This window comes from Sapajus apella, unplaced genomic scaffold (genome assembly GCF_009761245.1).
Source record: "Sapajus apella isolate SASKATOON/1434 unplaced genomic scaffold, GSC_monkey_1.0 scaffold176, whole genome shotgun sequence".
Lineage (NCBI taxonomy): Eukaryota > Metazoa > Chordata > Mammalia > Primates > Cebidae > Sapajus > Sapajus apella.
Window position 1 is genome coordinate 107,128 of NW_022437116.1, and position 19,972 is coordinate 127,099.

At 38.1% G+C, this 19,972-nt stretch overlaps 1 protein-coding gene across 2 annotated transcripts in view; it reads right to left on the bottom strand.

Moving 5' to 3' along the window:
* Positions 1-1,727: 1,727 nt before the first annotated feature.
* The window catches only part of TENM1 (teneurin transmembrane protein 1), a 355,328-nt gene continuing 337,083 nt past the window's right edge, over positions 1,728-19,972 (bottom strand). For both annotated transcript variants that reach the window (XM_032268248.1, XM_032268247.1), the window contains 5 exons: positions 18,641-18,937; positions 9,437-9,824; positions 7,386-8,606; positions 6,380-6,522; positions 1,728-5,008 (listed from right to left, as the gene is read on the bottom strand). In XM_032268248.1, the coding sequence (XP_032124139.1) occupies positions 4,250-5,008; positions 6,380-6,522; positions 7,386-8,606; positions 9,437-9,824; positions 18,641-18,937 (2,808 nt within the window). In that variant the 3' untranslated portion in view covers positions 1,728-4,249. The remainder of the gene's footprint in view (positions 5,009-6,379; positions 6,523-7,385; positions 8,607-9,436; positions 9,825-18,640; positions 18,938-19,972) is intronic.

Here is a 19,972-nt window from a genome sequence, read left to right on the forward strand (position 1 = left end):
AAACATCTTTACTTTTCATGAGAAAGTAAGCAGCTAAAAAGAATGTTTTTCTGACATAAAGGCTATACTTCTCTTTTTCGCCTTCTCTCTTACTGATGCTTTTGCCAGAAGAATAGTAAAGATTTAGACGTTGTCATGATTCATACACGTAAAATATTTTTCAAGGACACAATCTGATATACTAACATTTATTTAAGAGGTTAAAGTTCACCACTAAATCTAAGGAAAGATTTTTAACTGCCAAACACATTTCCTTTGACAAATAATGTAAGATGACAACTGCCAAGACAAAATCCACAGCAAGTTTAACTCTAAGTATTTTCAGTTACTGTTTAGGAAGTAATTTCTTCTTACAGACAGTAGTATATTTGGTCCTTAATAGCTTTCACATGAAGGACACACTGAAATAATAGTTACTATTTATGGTTGAACTATTTTTTGTTGTTTGTTTTCTGTATTTTTAAATTTTGCTTTGCTTTTTTTAAAATTTTTTATTTTTTCGCTTTTTTTTGGTTTGTTTTTTGTTTTCTTTGCAGAAGAAAGAACCTTTATCGAAGGCTGTGGAAGAGCTGAAGTACTAGTCAGGTCAGCTATGTGTATGTGAATTTCTCCAAGAAAACAAGAATGTTGCATTCAATCTGTAGCCTTTTGTCTTTCCACAAGCTATAATACACTCCAATCTCTCCAAAATTTTCAATACTTGATTACTGTGCTTTTGCTTCCATTACCACTGATCTCCATTACAGTCACCCTTACATGAACACATCTTCGTTAATGCAAAAACTTCACCCTGACTCTCTTAGGTGACATTATAGTGGGGCCTGGTCTAGTTATAAAAATATATTTAAAGAAAGAAAGAAAAAAGAAAGAGTCAAAATAACATGATGGAATGCTTGAAACTGTGTCAACAGTGATGAAAAAGTCTCATGAAAATTATAACTTATTTTCATACCTCTCTACATAGGTAGCATGTGAATTCCAAATTATACATTGTCAAGTTTTCATACATTTGGCTATGTTGTATATATTATATATATGTAGTCTATATATTATAGATCATCTAGATAAATTGACAGTAAAGGACATACTTATTTTATACATTATTTTGTTGGGTTAAAAAATAAAACATATACTTATTTATATGTTAAGTGTTTTGTTGAAAGTTAGTATGAATTGAGATTTATTTCCCTTTCCTTCAGGAGTCATGCTTCTAATCAATAACGATTAGAATAACAACTAAAAATAAACATATTTAAATGTGTTAAACTTTGAACTTTTCAGTTCATTTGGATCTCTAGACTGTAGTGCAAGAGTGAAAACAAAACAAAACAGAAAAGCACAAACAAAATGGGTTTAACTAGGAAAAAAAGAAACAACCATGGAGTATTCCCTGCCTCCAGCCCAGAATGTTCTTCATTGGAGAGTCCAACTACTGTGCTCTCACTTTAACTTACTCGAATGGTGTGTGACTGTGCCGTGTCGGCCACCTGTCTGCTGGGTATGAGAAATTCGTATGTTTCTCTAAAAAATGCTTTCACGTTCATCAGAAATGCAAATGAATTGTTCTTTCATTAAACTTCAAAACTACAAGTCAATGAAGGCATTCTTTCTATTCAGCTTAATAGAAAGCATTATATTCAACACCTCCATGTTCTTACTAAGAAATGCCAAAATGTTTCTCTTCGATTTACTACTCATCAGTGCTAACCTTTTGTATTTTTTTTTCTTTCCTCCCTCAAACTTTAGGAGTTGTAAAAAGAATAGTAATAGTTCAAGGCAGTATTAAAACCACAGCTGTAAGTAATAAAAAGTGCATTTCCTGAATATAATACAAATGTAACTTTAAGAAACTAAAGGCACAAACCAACTAAATATGTATTACAAACTAGAAATGCACAGTTCAAGGTAATCACTATTAAGTAGAAGCTTCAAATATTTTTTCTAATGGATATTTAAAGCAGTTTGAAAATGATACATCATCAGTGAATTGCAAAAAAGTATAATCGCTTAAAATATAAGCAAAATAGACTCTAATATTGATATTTTGGTTTCGTGATAAAATACATAATCACATTTATGAATGCACTCTCTATATACAGTTCACAAATTATTTTTCCATTAATTTAAAAGAACATCAGAGGTTCTAGGAAATTAAGGTCCATTTTTAGGTTGGTGTGGAGGTATTCAAATTTTCAACAAGTTTGTTAATAATTTTAGAATTCCATTCCGAATACTGTACCATTAACACAGGCCTGATTCAGGAAAAACCCAATAATATGATTCTAGTGTGGATTAGCAATATCTTAAGTTAATGTGTTTCCAATTATAAAGAGAGATTAGTTCATCATGAATTCTATCTCTCAGAATATATGTGTAAGTGGTATTCTAACCGGAAGGTTTTGAAAATGAAATGTTTGAATACACCCTTCCCTACTGTTTGCCAGGGTCATTTCCTTACCCTCATTTCCCTTTGTGTAGTAGGAGGCAGACTCTTTAAAAATCTTAATGTGAGGTTAGATTCTGACTTTGCATATTTTCAAAGAAACTGTCTTCGCAAAGCAAGGCAATGACCCCACACTGCATTTAGGTAGCAGCTGGAAAGAATCCAAACTAACATTCCATCATAAATTTGCCTTCAGACATAGCAAATGTTCAGACTCGGTGATGAAAGTGCAGAAGCTGGCTCGGGAATTTTCTACCGGCCACATTGTGCTGTCATGTATTTTCATTTGTGGTAACTTACAATTACACAGCATTTTGCAAACTGTCTCTTTGTCACTGGGCACAAATCTTCCAGCTCACCAAGGGGCTTCTTTCACTGCAGGATTCCTAGAGATTGAGAAACTGCGGCTGATATTAACTCTAATCCTGACCTTTCTCCAAATTTTAAATGATTGCAGACCAAATAACCCATCCTGGAAAATAGTTATTTTCCTAGGCAGTAGAGATGATGACATAAAAATAAATGGGTAAGGACAGAGAATGAAAATAACCAACCATATAAATTATTTTAGTAAAAACGAGTCTGCCTGTCTATAATTAGTTGAAATGTTTTTGGTTGGAAAAGATTCACTTGATTCGATTTCCTGAATATGGCTGGGAGATGTTCAATACAGAATAGCACATTTGAAAGATAAATCTAAGTGGGCTGAAACAATGTGGCAGCAACTGCTGTGATGTTTGGTTTGGTCTTCCCTTTGGTACTTTCACTGAAGTAGTAGGTCTATTTTTCTAAGGTTTTGGCTCTTATGAATTTCTGCAGTAGTAGTTAATGTATGTATCGGCATCTCAGGTGTGTATGCCTGCTAAAGCCTCTTTTTGTTTTTGTACCAGAATCATACTTTTAAGTAAATTACCTTTCATGTGCACAAAACCATTGAGTTAGTGTACAGATACTGAATCACTAATGTGAAACTATGACCAAAACACATCCTATATATAAATGAGAAATTCCTACCCAGGTTAATAAAAGCTACGTTTACATGATACTGATACAGCTGGACAACTTAGTAAAAAATTGAGTCAAAACACGTTGTGTGAGAGAGGTCACGTTGGCCAGCTGCTTTGGTATCATGTACACACGAGCAAATAGTGGCTCTTCAGTCTGGTTACCACACCCACAGGGAAGCATGGTAGACAGAACCCAGCCACCACACGCCAAAACACAGCACAACAATATGGCATTTACTTTAACAAGCAAGGAGGAATAATCAGGGAGGAAGGGCAATTGGGTCCTGACTCTAGGAGATGGTGGCTGAAGACATTTTACACCTGTTTTTAAGTTTCCTATAACAGATCTGGAAAATGTGAAAGGGCTGGCAGTCTTTTGAAATGCAAGGTTCAGATACAATTGCACCACCTTTTCAAATAGCCTGCAAATCCTGCCAACAGTTAAGATGAAACTGCTTGTCACAATAGAGAGAACCTTGGGTTCTTTCTGGTATTGGAACATATGCATGGCTCAGCAAATTGAAAGTGGTGCTTTCTGAAAACTGTTTTTAGCTGTTTGAGTTCTACTTGTGTTATTTTGAATACTGCCACACAAGAACTAAAAATCTCTGTCATTTCTTAAAGAGTTTAAACAAACAATATTAAAATACCATCTTCCGTCACATTGAAAGGCAGTTGGATATGTTTTTCCTCCATATTTACATATACAGAGTTCTGATCTAGAAAACCAATACAATAAACCATTTTATGTTTTAAAAACAGGCAGTCTTTGGTGACGCAAAGGCAGAGATTTTTTTTGTTACCTCCTGCCTATTTCGCTCTGTCTCATAAAGTGAATATTGTTGGCACTGTCAGAAAGTTCTAAATACTGCTCAACAGACAAAACAAAATACCCATCGTAACCTTGTACCCGCCCAGTGCTCAAAAGCTGCTGCTTTTCCCCCTCTGTCCATGCCCTAATCCCCTCTTCCCCCTCTTGCAGCCTTCTTTGTTCCTTAGTCCAGGCCTGGGCCACGGCGCGCTGTCTGGCAATTTCCAACACGTGATTCTTTTCCTCTTCGACAGTTGTCCCATACCGGATGTTGAAGCACAGTGCTCCGTGCTGGAGCTGAATATCTGCAAACCGTCTAGTCCTTCCATTCAACACAGAAGTCATCTGGGACACAGTGACATTGACACCATTCTCCAGAATCCGCCTCCCCCCAGTGTTACCGATGAGTACCAGGTCTTCCTCCAGAGACCCAAGCTTAATGAAGTAGTGAGTGTCCCTCCCCTCTATGGTAAAATGTAGGTTTTCCAGGTAACGGGCATTATTAAGAATGGCAGCAAGCCGCCTGCTATCTTCATTGGCTACTCCTATAATATCAGCTGTTACTATGCCATCCTTGATGGCAAATTTTATACCTTTTCCAAAAACAGAAGGGACAGCAGCAAACCTTGGTTGCTTCCCTCCTTCAAGGCACCGTCCATCATTGTATCGGGGAGTCATAGGAAGTTGGTCCAAGGAAATGAAATTCCTGAGCTGTTTCTGGAGTTCACACTGAATGCCCAGGATAGTCTAGGAAAGAGAGGCACAGAGCAGATGCAGCATGGGGTTAGACATCTGTCAGATACTTGGTGATTGTGGAAAGGACAGGCTTGCAAGGTTGCTTCCTTCTCTCTTTAATTTGTCAGTGAGTGATTTAAAAATAAGCCAAATTTGGAATCTCTTCATCAGAGGTTTGGAAAAGACTAATAGGCGACTACCTAGCATTCTTCTATCTCGGTGGAGTTAAACATAAGGAAATATGTTGAAACTTGAAATCACAGAATTGCAGAGCTAGAAGGCACTTTAAGTGGGTCCAGCTCTTCCAAAACACAGACATTTTATTTTCACTGATTTCACTCACATTGACTAGATGTTATTACTACATGTAGAGTAATGCTTAGGCACAGTGAGGCCCAAAGAAATGCATAAGGCTCCTGCTTTAAAGAGCTTAAGACCTTATAATTAACTATGGCAAATCAGCCAGAAATTCACAGATCTTTTTACATGGACTTAAAAAAAAAACTTTTTATTTTGGCAATTTTCAAACATACTAAGAAATAAAGAGAAAAGACTAATGAACCTCCAAGTATCCATTACAAAGCTTCAGCAATTTTCAACATTTTCCTAATTTTTTTTAGAAGGACTTTTAATTACAAAAAGCATTTACATCTTTATAAAAATGGATGAATTTATAGGACCTATCTAGAACTTCCTGTCCCTTAGAATTTTTTGGACTTAAATTTCAAGGCCTCACTCCCAAATTTCAGTTTTATTCTATTAAGCCCATTTTGTTTTTGCAAACACAGATATTCACATTTCTTTCAGTTGAAAAAAAAAGCTCCTTATTCTCATTTGCACCTCGTGCTTCTGATGAAATCACTTGCTAAATCTTAAATGTTTTCATGTTCCTATATTTTCCCAAAACTTTACCCTTGTAATATTATTTTTGCTTCGTTGTGCTTATATATTTTTTCTTTATCAGGGTAATTTTATTCTGTTGTTCCCATGCTCTTAAGACTTCATCCCTAAATTATCCTACAATTGGAAATCTGATGTTTTCATGTCTCTTACTGAACAATTTTCTCTAGGTAGAATCCATAACTGCTCTTGGTAGCCCATTTCAGAATTTTAAAAGTTCAGTTCCTCTTTCCTCTTATTTACCTATTGCAGCAGTCATCAAATAACCTGTTAGTCTTTTTTTCCCCCAAAGCTCAATTCTCTGATCTTTTTCTCATGGAACTTTTTATCCCACCTTCTCATTAATTGTGCACATTTTAGTGAATATTCAAAAAGACTAAAAAATTGGTAAGCAAATACAAGTAAATATAATTTCTAGGTATTGAATGCTCTTCTGTTGTTTCAGCTAAATAGATAAATAGAGGTGATAAAACTTTTACTAACCTTTCCAGGATCCCACTCTTGAGTTTTTGTCTGAAGCCGTAGAAGCTCATAAGTTAATTCTAAATTTTCTAATTCAGGTTTGGGAAATCCAGGTAGTACATTGTGTAACTGGAAACCAAAGAGCTCCAACCAACTTCTGATGTCTGTGAGACACAATATTAAAAACAATGAAAAAATCCCATACTTTACAACCTTTCTTGAAAACTTGAAAGATACCTCTCCTGCCTTCGAACTGTTCAGGCAATAGGAAGTTAGGGATAAAACTCCTATTTATTTATTCATTTATTTATTTTTGAGACATACTCTCACTCTGTTGCCCAGGCTGGAGTGCAGTGGCGCAATCTTGGCTCACTGCAACCTCCATCTCCTGGGTTCAAGTGATTCTCCTGCCTCCGCCTCCTGAGTAGCTGGGATTATAGGTGCGTGCTAATTTTTGTATATTTAGTAGAGATGGGATTTCACCATGTTGGCCAGGCTGGTCTCCAACTCCTGGCCTCAAGTAATCTGCCTGCCTCAGCCTCCCAAAGCTGGCATTACAGGTGTGAGCCACTGCACCTGGCCTAAAACTCCCCTTTATATGACCCATTCTAAAACACATGACCCTGTCTCTATAGGGAAAAGTCTTGACTTGTGGATAATCCTGGATATAAGCTCAGCTTACTACATTGAAATTCCTAATGTGCTAAGGCCACAGGGACCATCATATTGGATTTATATGATGAAACAGAATCCTGAATTTTTCCTTTATGAAATTATTCATATAAGCTTTTAAGAGTAAAACACAGAAACAGATAGCTAAACAAGTGTACTAGGATGTAAAAGCATGACATTTTATGTTAACATGCACATTTTGCTCACTCTAGAAAACTAAGGAAGACAGCAAATGCACAATAACTTGTGGGCTGTCAGGAAGAGGAAGCATATTTACAAAGGCATTGAGATTCTGTGATAAAATCAACAGCACTGTGTTACTTGTTTAGCTTAAAGTTTTACGCAGTTTAAGTACCTGTGGTATACTTTGCAACGTCTTGAATTTTGCCAACTGGGTAGTTATTTTCAAAGGAGTAGAGGTTGAATGGTTTAGGAAGGAGGTTCAACTGTTTCCATATGTGATGATTAGGCGTTGTCCATCTGCCAGCGACAACATCATAATCCCTTTGCCTCAGATGCACTAATTTAGTAAGGAAATCATAGAGTCCTCCATGAAAACCAATAATGACCTGAAAGTCAGGGTAAGTGTCATGATAGATATCGCCATAAGGTGTGTATAGCATCTCCTTTATGACCTGGCCTCGGCTGCTGAACACAGCTAGTGGGGTACCTGTATTATCACAGGCTACGTAATATTCTTCGCCACTGCTTAACTCCATGGCAATAAGGTGACCTTGGAGATCATAATACAGAGATGTAATCTCCGAGCTTGTGTGGTTGTACAAATGAGTAACTCTTATGGGGTTGGCAAGGTCTGCATAAAAGAACTGAAGGTGCTGCCCTAGGCTGGACTTGCTCGCAACGCGTCGCCCAAGCCCATCATAGTAATACTGCACAGTCCAGCCAGAAGCCTTATTGTAGGCTTTCTGCAGCAGGCCATTAGAATTATATTCAAAAACATCATTTCCCCTCTGCCTGAGAAAGCCATCTTCATCCATTTTATACTGAATTTCTCCTAATCTGGTAATGCGGTCTCGGAGGTCATATCGGAGAGGAGTAAGACGAGCACTATTCCCATGGCTTAAGAGGTTGATGTTTCCATTCAGGTCGTAACTATAACGCCACTGGGTTTTGTCATTTACAGAAACAGTCTGCAGTTGTCCATCAGCATCGTATTCATAGAAGTACCTTGTTATATTGGCATCTACTCCTACCCTTATGTCACAGATTACCATGCGGCCCACATTATCATATTGAATAGTCATCCAGTAGGCAATTGCCTTTAGGATTTCATATTGGACTTCAATGACTTGTCCATTGGCACTGAAGATTTTGGTGTGTTTCATTACTGTAGTAGTTATGACTTGATTTAAATCATAATTAATTACACTGAATTTTCCAAACTGCTCTGTTCTGCCAGAGACATCAACATATCGGTACAGATCTATAGGCAAAGGGGTTTCATTGATTACAGCTTGCATGCTGGTAACACGGAAATTGTTGTAGCTGTAGTCAAAACGTGCATTCACAAGACCTTCTTCACTGAATCTGAAAATCTGGCGTCCAATAAGAGGTCCTGTAGGAACCAAAACAAAACAATAAGAAGGTAGGTGATCAATGTGGAAGAGTCAGAAAGGTCTAGTGTTATTGTATTTAGTACTGGTGCATTTATATTCATAATAAAATATGAGAGATTGATCTCTGATACAAAATGCCTGGGCATATTATCTCATGGATATATATTCTCATAGTGGTAATCTTCAAATATAAAAAAATTAGAATACTGTATATAGAAAATTTTAATTATAGAAACTACAGAAGTAATAACACATCCAGTAGCCTTGGGTGATGAAGCTGATATTATGGACATGTTTTCTTGCTATAATCACTGACAAAAATGCTTTCATTTCATTTAATCTTTGCTACAAAGTCAGAGGGTCAGGTTTTGACAAAGTCCAGCATTAAAGTAACTGGATTTGGGCATTCTATAAACCCAAAGGGTGAAATACATTAGAACGTTCTGACTTATGAAGATATTTTGTCATCAACTGTGGCTTATGAAGTTTACACAGGGCTTGAGCTAGTTTCAGTGAGACTTATATCTTGCAGTTTCATCTTTGAGAAGATTTGGTGCTGAACAGGAATGGGTATAGAGTTACACCAGGCACTTAGATTTCAAATTACTTGAGAGCCGAAAGAAAGAAATGTGCTACGTGTTTTTAAGAAATCAGCTTTCATCAGACTATAACATGCTTTAAATTTTCAGTATCAGAGAATTTGATAAGTAAAGCGAAAGTTGAGTTGAAAGTGTGTAGATTAATGCTTCTGTCTCACACTGTGGTCAGTAAAAATGTCATAAGAAAATAGTGATGTTGTTGTACACATCGCCACTCTTTCACAACAAACCTGTTTGCCTGTATCTGATTGTGCAGATGAATCCATCATGCATCAGGTGTATTGTCTTAATCACTCCAGAAGACTCTTCATATGTCAATGTGACCTGAGTGGTATCATAGAGAATCTCAGAAAGCCTTGCTTGCTTGGTGTACTTGTATAAGACTCTGCGCCCTGTCCCCAGATGCAGGGTCTGTAGCAATCGGCCATCTCGACTATAGTCTTGGATGAAAGAAGTGCTACTATCCGGTGGGGTATAGATGTTCCGGTAGTAGCCCACCGAAAGCATGGTTTGTAAGCTGTGACGCACCATGCTAGGCATGGTGACTGAGAGCAGACAGTCTGGTTGGTCATACTCAAAGATGTAACGCCGCTGGCTATGTAAGAGAAGCATCACAGACTGAAACGAGACAAAGGCAGAAGAGCATATTATGGACAACTAAAGTTGAGGCGATTAAATAAAATACACATTCATCCATTCAACACAAATTAAGCACTTACTGTGTGCCAGACACTGTGGCAAACCCTAGTGGATACAGTAGTGCACAATAGTGGTAGTCTGTCTTCATGAAACTCACATTTTTAATGGAGGAGAAAGACAAGTGACCGAGCAATTACAATATAGTGTGAAATGTGCTATGACAGGGGAGGTACAGAGAGCTTCTGGAAGGCAATGGAAGATCAGCTAACTCAGACTTGAGAGACCAGAGAAGGCTTCTTGGATAAAGTGGCATCTGAGTTGAGACATAAAGAGTGCCAGCTGGGTGTGGTGGTTCACACCTGTAATCCCAGAACTTTGGGAGGCCGAGGCAGGTGGATCATGAGGTCAGGAGTTCAAGACCAGCCTGGCCAATATGGTGAAACCCTGTCTCTACTAAAAATACAAAAATTAGCCAGGTGTGGTGGCACACACCTGTAGCCCCAGGTACTCAGGAGGCTGAGGCAGGAGAATTGCTTGAACCTGGGAGGTGGAGGTTGCAGTGAGCTGAGATTGTGCCACTGCACTCCAGCCTGGGCAACAGAGCAAGACTCCGTCTCAAAAAAAAAAACAAAAAAAAAAACAAAGAATGCCTAGGAATTGTGCAGGTAAAGTCAGGGAGCCTGGGGCAGGCATAGAGAAAGAGTATTCTTGGCAGAGAGCACAGCCTTGTGAGGGTGTGGATATGAAAAAGAACATGACTATTTTCAGAGAATGAGGGAAATTTTGTGTGGCTAGAGCTTGAGTATGTTGAGGGTGGTGGGAATGGCAGGAGATGACGTCAGCTATGTAGGCTGAGTCCGGATCATGCTAGGCTTTCTAAGCTACACTAAGGAGTTTGGATTTAAGCATGCTGGCAACAGGGAGCCATTGAAAAGTTTCCATTTTATTTCATTTTTTAGAGCCAGGGTCTCACTGTGTTGCCCAGGCTGGATGGAGTGCAGTGGTGTAGTCATAGCTCACTGTAGCCTCGAACTCCCGAGCTCAAGCTATCCTCCTGTCTCAGCCTCCTGACGACCAGTGTGTGCCACTGCATCTGGTACCCTTGAAGGCTTTTAAGCGAGTTAAGGGACGGTTGCAAGAAGGCACTTGCAAGCTGAGAGAAGCTTCCAAGTTGGTATTTTAGAAAGGGTATTGTTGCTTCAATGTGCATTTGTTTCAGAGGAAGGTAAATGGATAGCAGGGCATTTCACAAATTAATTTATAGTTACCATTACCATAAGGTATTGACTTCATGTAGTAGATGTATTCCTAAAAATTGTGCATACAATATTATTATGGTATTATTATTGTTTTGCAATTGATGTTTTAACTTCACATTTCAATTCATGTTTTAATATTAGGGAAACATGTCATTAAAATTGGATAATTCTCTGGTTATGCAACCCCTCTCCCCCAAACTGATCTGTATTTCAGAAACAGTTGTTTGTTGAAGTATAATGCTTAGTAGGTAATAGATGTTTCATAAATATTGATTGTCTTATTTTAATTCTAAATATAGACATAAAAGGAGCACTGCTTTAGGGAGGACGCTAATTGACTGACATGTACATCTCAGCTTTTAATAAAAATTAGTCACTCCTGGAGATTCTAATATGACTCCCTAGGAGAGCTTTAACCCTCCACTCTTGAAAATTACCTTTTCAAGCAAAGGGATTTAGTTGAGGGTTATTTATTGAAGTTTGTGTTATGAAAACAATAGGTATATTTTCATTTTCTAAGCACAAATTATATAAATATGAATGTGAGTTACATAAAAATATGTAATGTACATTTATATCTTCTGAATATGACATTACATTCTAATATTGAATGTGCTTTTTGAAACTACATATCCTCCCTACCCTTCTGAGAATTACTGATTTTGAATTGCCTCTCAGTACAATGAAGTCAAAGTCAGTGGTTATTTGCTCATTTGTTCATTCTTTCTTTTCCACCAACATGATGCCTGGAGAGCCAGAGGTGAATGCAGAAATCCTGTCAACTCATCACTTGTGGGCAACCTGCAGCTTGCCACAGCCTACAGTTCCACCACTGTGACTTCTAAAAACCTCCTGAACAAAAGGAAGGAGACAGAGAGATCCAAGATGGCTGATCACTAGCAGCTCGGGATTGTAGCTCCCACTGAAAGAGCAGAGAACGAGAGGACGCCACACTTTCAGATCAATTTTTGTTGCTCACGCACCAGGAGATTCCCAGCGGAGGAGCCCCACGGGTCACCAGCGCAACTCTTGTGGCTGGCGAGGCGGTTTTGCCGCTGCCTTGGTGCGGCGGTTCTTGGTGCAGTGTCAGAAAAGCACCATCAATCTTAAAGCCGCTGTTTTGGCCAGCACAGTGGGATGCTCAGATTCTAGCGCTGGGAATCAACAAGTTGGACGTCCATTCAGAAACCCAACTATAAAGACGGTAATTATAAAGACCACAGATGGATCAATCTATAAAGAAAGGAAGAAAACAGGCTAAAAAAGCTGAGAATACCCAAACTCAGAATGCCTCTCCCTATACAGGGGATCACAGTTCCTCATCAGCAACAGAACAAGGCCTGATGGAGAAAGACTGTGTTTCATTAGCCGAAGCAGACTTTAAAAAGTGGATGATAAGAAACTTCTGGGAATTAAAAGAACTCGTTCTAACCCAATGCAAAGAAACTAAGAACTTTGAAAAAAGGTTTGACGAAATGTTAAAAATAACACACAATTTAGAGAGGAATATAAGTGAATTAATGGAGCTGAAAAATACAACACGAGAACTTCGCGAACTATGCACAAGTTTTAACAGCTGAATTGATCAAGCAGAAGAAAAGATATTAGAGGTCGAAGACCAACTTCATGAAATAAAACAAAAAGACAAGATTAGAGAAAAAAGGATAAAAAAGAACGAGCAAAGTCTCCAAGAAATATGGGACTATGTGAAAAGACCTAATCTACGTTTGATAGGTGTACTTGAATGTGACGAAGAGAATCAATCCAAGCTGGAAAATACGCTTCAGGATATTATTCAGGAAAACTTTCCCAACCTAGCAAGGCAGGACAATATTCAACTCCAGGTAATACAGAGAACACCACAAAGATATTCCTCAAGAAGACCAACCTCTAGGCACATAATCGCCAGATTCACCAGGGTTGAAATGAAAGAGAAAATACTGAGGGCAGCCAGAGAGAAAGGTCAGGTTACCCATAAAGGGAAGCCCATCAGACTCACAGCAGATCTCTCAGCAGAAACCCTGCAAGGCAGAAGACAGTGGGAGCCAATATTCAACATCCTTAAAGAAAAGAACTTTCAACCCAGAATTTTACATCCAGCCAAACTAAGCTTCATAAGCGAAGGAAAAATAAAATCTTTTGTGAACAAGCAAGCACTCAGAGATTTCATCACCACCAGGCCTGCTTTATAAGAGCTTCTGAAAGCACCACTACAAATAGAAAGGAACAACCAGTATCAGCCTTTCTAAAAAATGCCAAAAAATAAAGAACATCAACATAATTAAGAAATTGCATCAATTAATGGGCAAAACAGCCAGCCAACATTAATTGACAGCATCAAACTCATATTTATTGTTATTAATCTAAATTTAAATCGACTAAATCCCCCAATCCAAAGACACAGACAGGCAAAAAAAGCCAAGACCCATTGGTATGCTACATCCAGATCCATCTTACATGCAAGGATACACAAAGACTCAAAACAAAGGGATGGAGAAAAATTTACCAACCAAATGGAGAGCAAAAATAAACAAATAGAAAGCAGGAGTTGCAATTTTTGCTGATAAAATAGACTTCAAAGCAACAAAGATCAAAAGAAGCAAAGAAGGATGTTACATAAAAGGATCAATGTAACAAGAAGAGCTAAAGATCCTAAATATATACGCGCCCAATACAGGAATACCCAGATATATAAGACTTATAAAGAGACTTGGACTCCCACACAATAATAGTGGGAGACTTACAGATCAATGAGACAGAAAGTTAACATCGATATTCAGGACTTGAACTCAGATCCGGAACAAGTAGACTTATTAACATTCATAGAACTGTCCACTTTAAATACATAAAATATACACTCTTAGCAGTACTACATCACACGTATTTACAGGTTTAAATGAAATATTGGTTGGCTGCTTGTTAATTATTTTCTTTCCTCATTTTTAAATTTTTTTATTATTATTTTTTGTCTCTATTATTAAACATAATTACAGGCATACCCATTTTTAGACTGCATTTTAGCCCGGGCAATAAAGCAACACCCCTGTTCTCTCTCCCTCTTCCTCTTCCTCTTTCTTCCTTTCCTTTATTCTTTTTTTTTTCTTTTTTTTTTAATTTTTTTTCTTTTTTTCTCTCTTTTTTTCCTTTAAAAAAAAAAAAAAACAAAAAAAAACAAAAAAAACAAAAGGAAGGAGACTTGGAAATCCTGAATGGGCTTGGAGACATTAGGGAGAACTGCCTCCCTGGACCAAGGCAGAATTCAATAGAATCAGCAAGAAATTTTCCTATGAATGGGGCAACAGGTGGCAGGGGCCAGAGGTGGAAAGGCTTTATACAGGAATTGTGGAAAAGCTTTTGCATTATCTCTGTGCTGAAAGTCACATTTCTCAGTTCCTTTCCACTCTCTTCTGTCAACTTGCCGTGAGCAAATGACATCTGTCACCTGTGACATGGGCCAGGGACAATCATCATATGGCCTCCATATATTATCTAGTACCAGCCTGCCTGAGCCATGCCTTTTCCAGTCACTGTACCACTTTTTCCAAGTATTTATGGTATGTCATTATTTTATTTTTTATTTTTAAGACGGAGTCTCGCTCAGTCGCCAGGCTGGAGTGCAGTGGCGCAATCTTGGCTCACCACAACCTCTGTCTTCCGGGTTCAGGCAATTCTCCTGCCTCAGCCTCCCGAGTAGCTGGGACTACGGGCACATGCCACCATGCCCAGCTGTTTTTTGTATTTTTAGTAGAGACAGGGTTTTACCATGTTGGCCAGGATGGTTTCGATCTCTTGACCTTGTGATCCACTTGCCTTGGCCTCCTGAAATGCTGGGATTACAGGCGTGAGCCACCGCGCTTGGCCTATGGCAAGTCACTATTATTCTCTCCTCTACTCTGATCCTGCAGTCTGCAGTAAACCACTGCCTGAACCTTGTTCCTAGGTGGTGCTGATGCTGAGCTGTCTCAAAAGCTCTTGGTCTGTTTTAAAGCTTCCTGCCAATGGCAAGAATGTGCATGATGTGATTAGAAATCAAATGAATGTAACTGTTATTTTGCCAAAATACCATTTAGCTCATTTGGCTGCTTTTTCACTTTGGGTGGGCATTATTATCAGTTTGTTCAAAAACAATGCTTATCAATCTATCCAATGTCCACAGTGCTGCTATAGGATAAAAGGCCATTTCTTGTTAGTCCAAATAACAGAGTGGGAGACTTTTATTCTTTTAATTGATTGTGAGGTTCTAAAAGAGATAATTGTAAAAACAACAACAGCAACAGCAATCATGGCTGTATGCTTATTTGAATGAGACTAGAAATGAGAGCAGAAATTTGAAAAGTTAAAGCATTTGAATGACCACCAGATGGCAATGTGGGGCCACCTGGAAGCTGAAGCCACAGTCGTCATTCCTGTCCCTCTAGGCAGCCTCTGAAAAAGCCCCAAAGAGGCAATTGCTGTAAATGTATAAGGCTAAAGTATCTTATTAAATGATTATGAAATATATTTAAATGCATTTTAAAAATGAAGTTCATAAGAATTATTTTAGGAAACTGAAAGATTTACATTTACTGTAATACAAAATTTTGGCCCACAAGTCTTCAAAATATAATTAACTCAGAGAAGTCTCATAAATCAAGACAGAGAATTAATGACCACATAGAGAAAATTTAAGAAACAATAATTGATTTTTTTAATAGGGAAGAGATCATTAAGCAACCACAGCCATTACCCAAATAATTATTTTCCTCCTAATGGCTACAAACCGTTGTGCATGAAAATGATATGCATAACTTTCACTTACTCTAGAGGAAGTCAAACTATTTTTACAGCATTTCTGCATGTTAAGGTGAAAAATTTGCCGCTGCTTTTTAATAGATCGTGACATAGGTATGGCAAGCAAATTCACAGGGTTAGTATTTCGGAGTATAAAAAGAAAATCCATTTTAAAGTTTGAGAATTCTTAGTTTAAAATATACTACGAGAACCAGCCTCTTTGTGCCTGCTCTGCCCCTGTCATAGTCAAAGAATGAGTCACAAAGGGCATATTAAAGAGAGGACTGGAAAGAACACAAGGAGATAGAAAACCTCAAGTCACTGAAAAAGTTACATATTACATAGGATTTTGGTAAATTCAATGTTCTTTCACTTTTCCCCCTTTGAAATTGAATCACAATTTCAAAGATGCTTTAATTTCCCTCCTTCTTTCCTTCCTTCCTTCCTTTTTTCCCTCCCTTCCTTTCTTCTTCTCTTTCCTGTTTTGATTTACCTAACAAGTAGCAGTTAGTGCTAGCTAGCATCTCTACTTGGGTGCTTTACATTAAGTTATTTCATTAAATTATTATATCTAGTGAATTAGTTATGATTACTGGTAATAATAATGTTAATAAAATCAATATTATGATAAATGATTTTTGGAAAGTAAATAACCATTCCATAATTTCGTGTTTCTAGGTTCTGAGTTTTGTATAACAGGATTGCTTAAATCAGTAGCTACCCTTTTAATTAGAGAACAAATTAAATATAAAATCAAGAAAGGAACAAAAGTGAGCTCAAAGGTACAAATAAGCTGGTGTGTCTCACTGGTCAGGAAGTCACCAGGACTTGTCTTGTTACCTTATTCTGGGTGAGGAAAGTCTTATTTCTGTCCACTGCAGACACGGGCCATCTCACCAAGGTTTTTGTTTGTTTGCTTAACAATTATTGCCAACTACATTTCTGTAGCAAAGAGAACTTGTGAAGTTTGCTTCACGTGATTCTTTGCTTAAGTAAATTTGATGGAATAATCAGTGAATTCAGAAAAGAGAAACAATAAAATCTCCTTACTGGTGTCAGAGAAGAGGCTAAATAACTGCACACAGGGATGATATTTAAGTTTTCAAAAGGCTCTTATGTTATTGTGCAGATAGCCTAAAGGAAAGTCTTATGAGACCTAGATGTGACTGTCTATAGGCAATTAGTTCAGTTGGTCGGACTCTGGTGCTAATGAGGCTAGAGTGATGAGTGCAAACCCATGCATGCTTCTAAGGAGTGCTAGCTACTTAACTAGTCACATGAAGGACCTGTGGAAAGGTTGGTGCAAACCTGTCTTCCTATCTGGAAAACTAACTGAGCCAATATTCTGTTAATGATCAGTAGCATCTTTTTTTTTTTTTTCATATGAAGGTCATCAGTATACACCTTAATGCTTTGCCTATGCCCATATACCACCAAATATTTTGATTCAGTTAATGTTATAACAGGCTTGGCACTCTGTAGACACTAGTCATAGGATTTTGCCAATTATTCTGAATTTTAAATGTTCTGAATTTTGAATTTTGAATAATTTTGAATGTTATCAAAATTCAAAAGATGAAAGACCTGCTCTATAAGATTCAGATTTTGCTAGTGTGGAAGATGGATTATAGATCTGATAAATATTTTTAGCAGAAAGGGACATGAGGTGAATTCAGCAAAGGACTCCTTCCTTTTGCCCTGGCTCCCAAGTGAACTCTGCTTTATCTTCAGGCATTTCCAACTTGGTAAATGCTCCAGCAACAAACTCTAAGAACTAGTAACATAGTTGTATAATGACATATATCCACTATCACACTATTTTTATTTAACTTTGGGGAGGGTGTATCAGAAAAGTTTGGCATTATGTGGTACAATAGGAAAATTTGCCATGTGAACTATGAGCTCCTATGACTTTTCTAAGAACGTCTAGAAGCTACCTTGTACTGATTACTCTTGAATCCAAGGCATTTTTCAATTTTTGTAGAAATTAATTTGGGATTGATAAATTCCTAAATTTGTTGAAAGAATAGATTTGGGAAACAAGAGGCACTATCTTAGGAGATTAGGCATTGAGATAGAGATCAATTACTCTTATTGTCCTCTGGTACCAATCTGGCCAGAAACTATTTTGCTCTGTAGGGACTGATGTTTGACAAATGGTTCCTGTAGTGGGATTAAAATCTTTTTCTATTATTCCCAGACATAGGCCACAAGCTACCATTATGAATGCTATTGTAGACTCACTATACACAAAAGAGTATTACCAATGAGGCCCCACTACCACCATTCCCGCAGCCTGATTACTTTTGGAAATTAGTTTTCAAATGTATACAACTAAAATTTCACTGACTATCCTAACAAAATTAGAATTGCTTATCCTCTGGGTAAAAGGCCCTTTCCCAGAGCTGAGTACATTAACACAATTTTATAATTTTCTAGCTATTTTTTCCCTCAGTATGAGCTTTCATAATAATAAAGATACCTTTTCAAAAGCGTGAACAAAGATGTTCAAATGAGGAGAAAGCTAAGCTATTATTCTGACTTTAGTCTGAAAGAGTACTTGGCAGAGTGTGGGACTGGGGAAAGTTTGCAGCTGAAAAACAGTCCATCCTTAGAACTTCAACATCTTTTTGTCACTTCTACAGAACTGAACAGCCAGAACGCAGACTTCTCTCCTGCAGGTCCTCACCAAGATGGACAATTAGGGCCATTTTCCATAGTCTCATTCAGAAACTTGAAACTTGTCTTTTTCCCCTATGTACTTACTTTTTCTAAGTAGGTATAGCTCCAAATTTTCCCATCAGCCCAAGTTCTTGAAATAATTTTTCCGCTCTGGTCATACTCCATTTTTTCATTCCACGTCCCTCTTTGGATAAATGTCACCAATCCCGAAGGCGAATATGTGATGTTCACTTCATTATATCTGCTTACGGGAGACCACAGAATGGGTCGCCCAGTCTGGTCATAAAGAATTCGAAGGGTGAATTTTCGATGATCATCATAGATCTTTCCTGTGCGGGTTATATGATCAAAATCTATGGAGAGTAGGTTTCTGTTGTGGGCCTATGAGAAAGAGATAGAAAATACATTTTAAGCACAGCCTTGTTCCCCTCATTAGAGCTTTCACAATCATGAATCCTTTCCTGATTATCCAACGATAGAGTCTCTCTTGCCTCTGAAGCCTGATACCTTCACATTCCACAGATGCCAGCTGTCTTTATTCCTCTACCAGATTGTATACTCCTGGAGAGCAGGGTTATGTCTTAATTCCTGGGACAGCACCTGGCATACTCTAGACTCTCAATATGTGGTTGTTGATTATTTTTCCCCAGCTCAAGCCTTAAGTGTAGTGTCACAGTTTTCAGTAACTGTGTGATCTTATTTTATGTAAGTCAGTTGCCTACTAAGGAGTGGGGCTTCCTTCATCCTTTTCGCCAGGTAAGTGACTGTAACATAAAATGGTGAATTATTTGTGTGATTAGAAATCAGAAAAAAGGGGCCGGGCATGGTGGCTCATGCCTGTAATCCCATCACTTTTGGAGGCTGAGGCAGGCAGATCATCTGAGGTCAGGAGTTCAAGACCAGCCTGACCAACATGGCGAAACTGTCTCTACTAAAAATATTCTAAAATCAGCCAGGCGTGGTGGTGGGTGCCTGTAATCCCAACTACTTGGGAGGCTGAGGCAGGAGAATTGCTTGAACTCGCGAGGTGGAGTTTGCAGTGAGCTGAGATCTCGCCATTGCGCTCCATCCTGGGTGACAGAGTGAGACTCCATCTCAAAAAAAAAAAAAAGTACAGTGAGCCCCCTCTAACTTATTCAGATTTCCTTTTGTGGTTTCCTTGTTCTCCTGGGCTTGGAGTTTTATATGATTTCACATCTATTATAGGGGAACTCAGGTTGCCTTGCCCTCTAGTTATGGAATCTCACTTAGCAATACTTTCATGGAGGCCTGTGGGTAAATGAACTAAGTGTTGATAGGTCCCCCAGCATTTGCAAGGCTAGCACCACTAAGTGTTTTTAAAGCACAGAGTTACGTTTGGATTCCAAGTTAAGAAACAGTTAGTACTTTGGCATGGTTCTGGTTCTAGACTTCTAC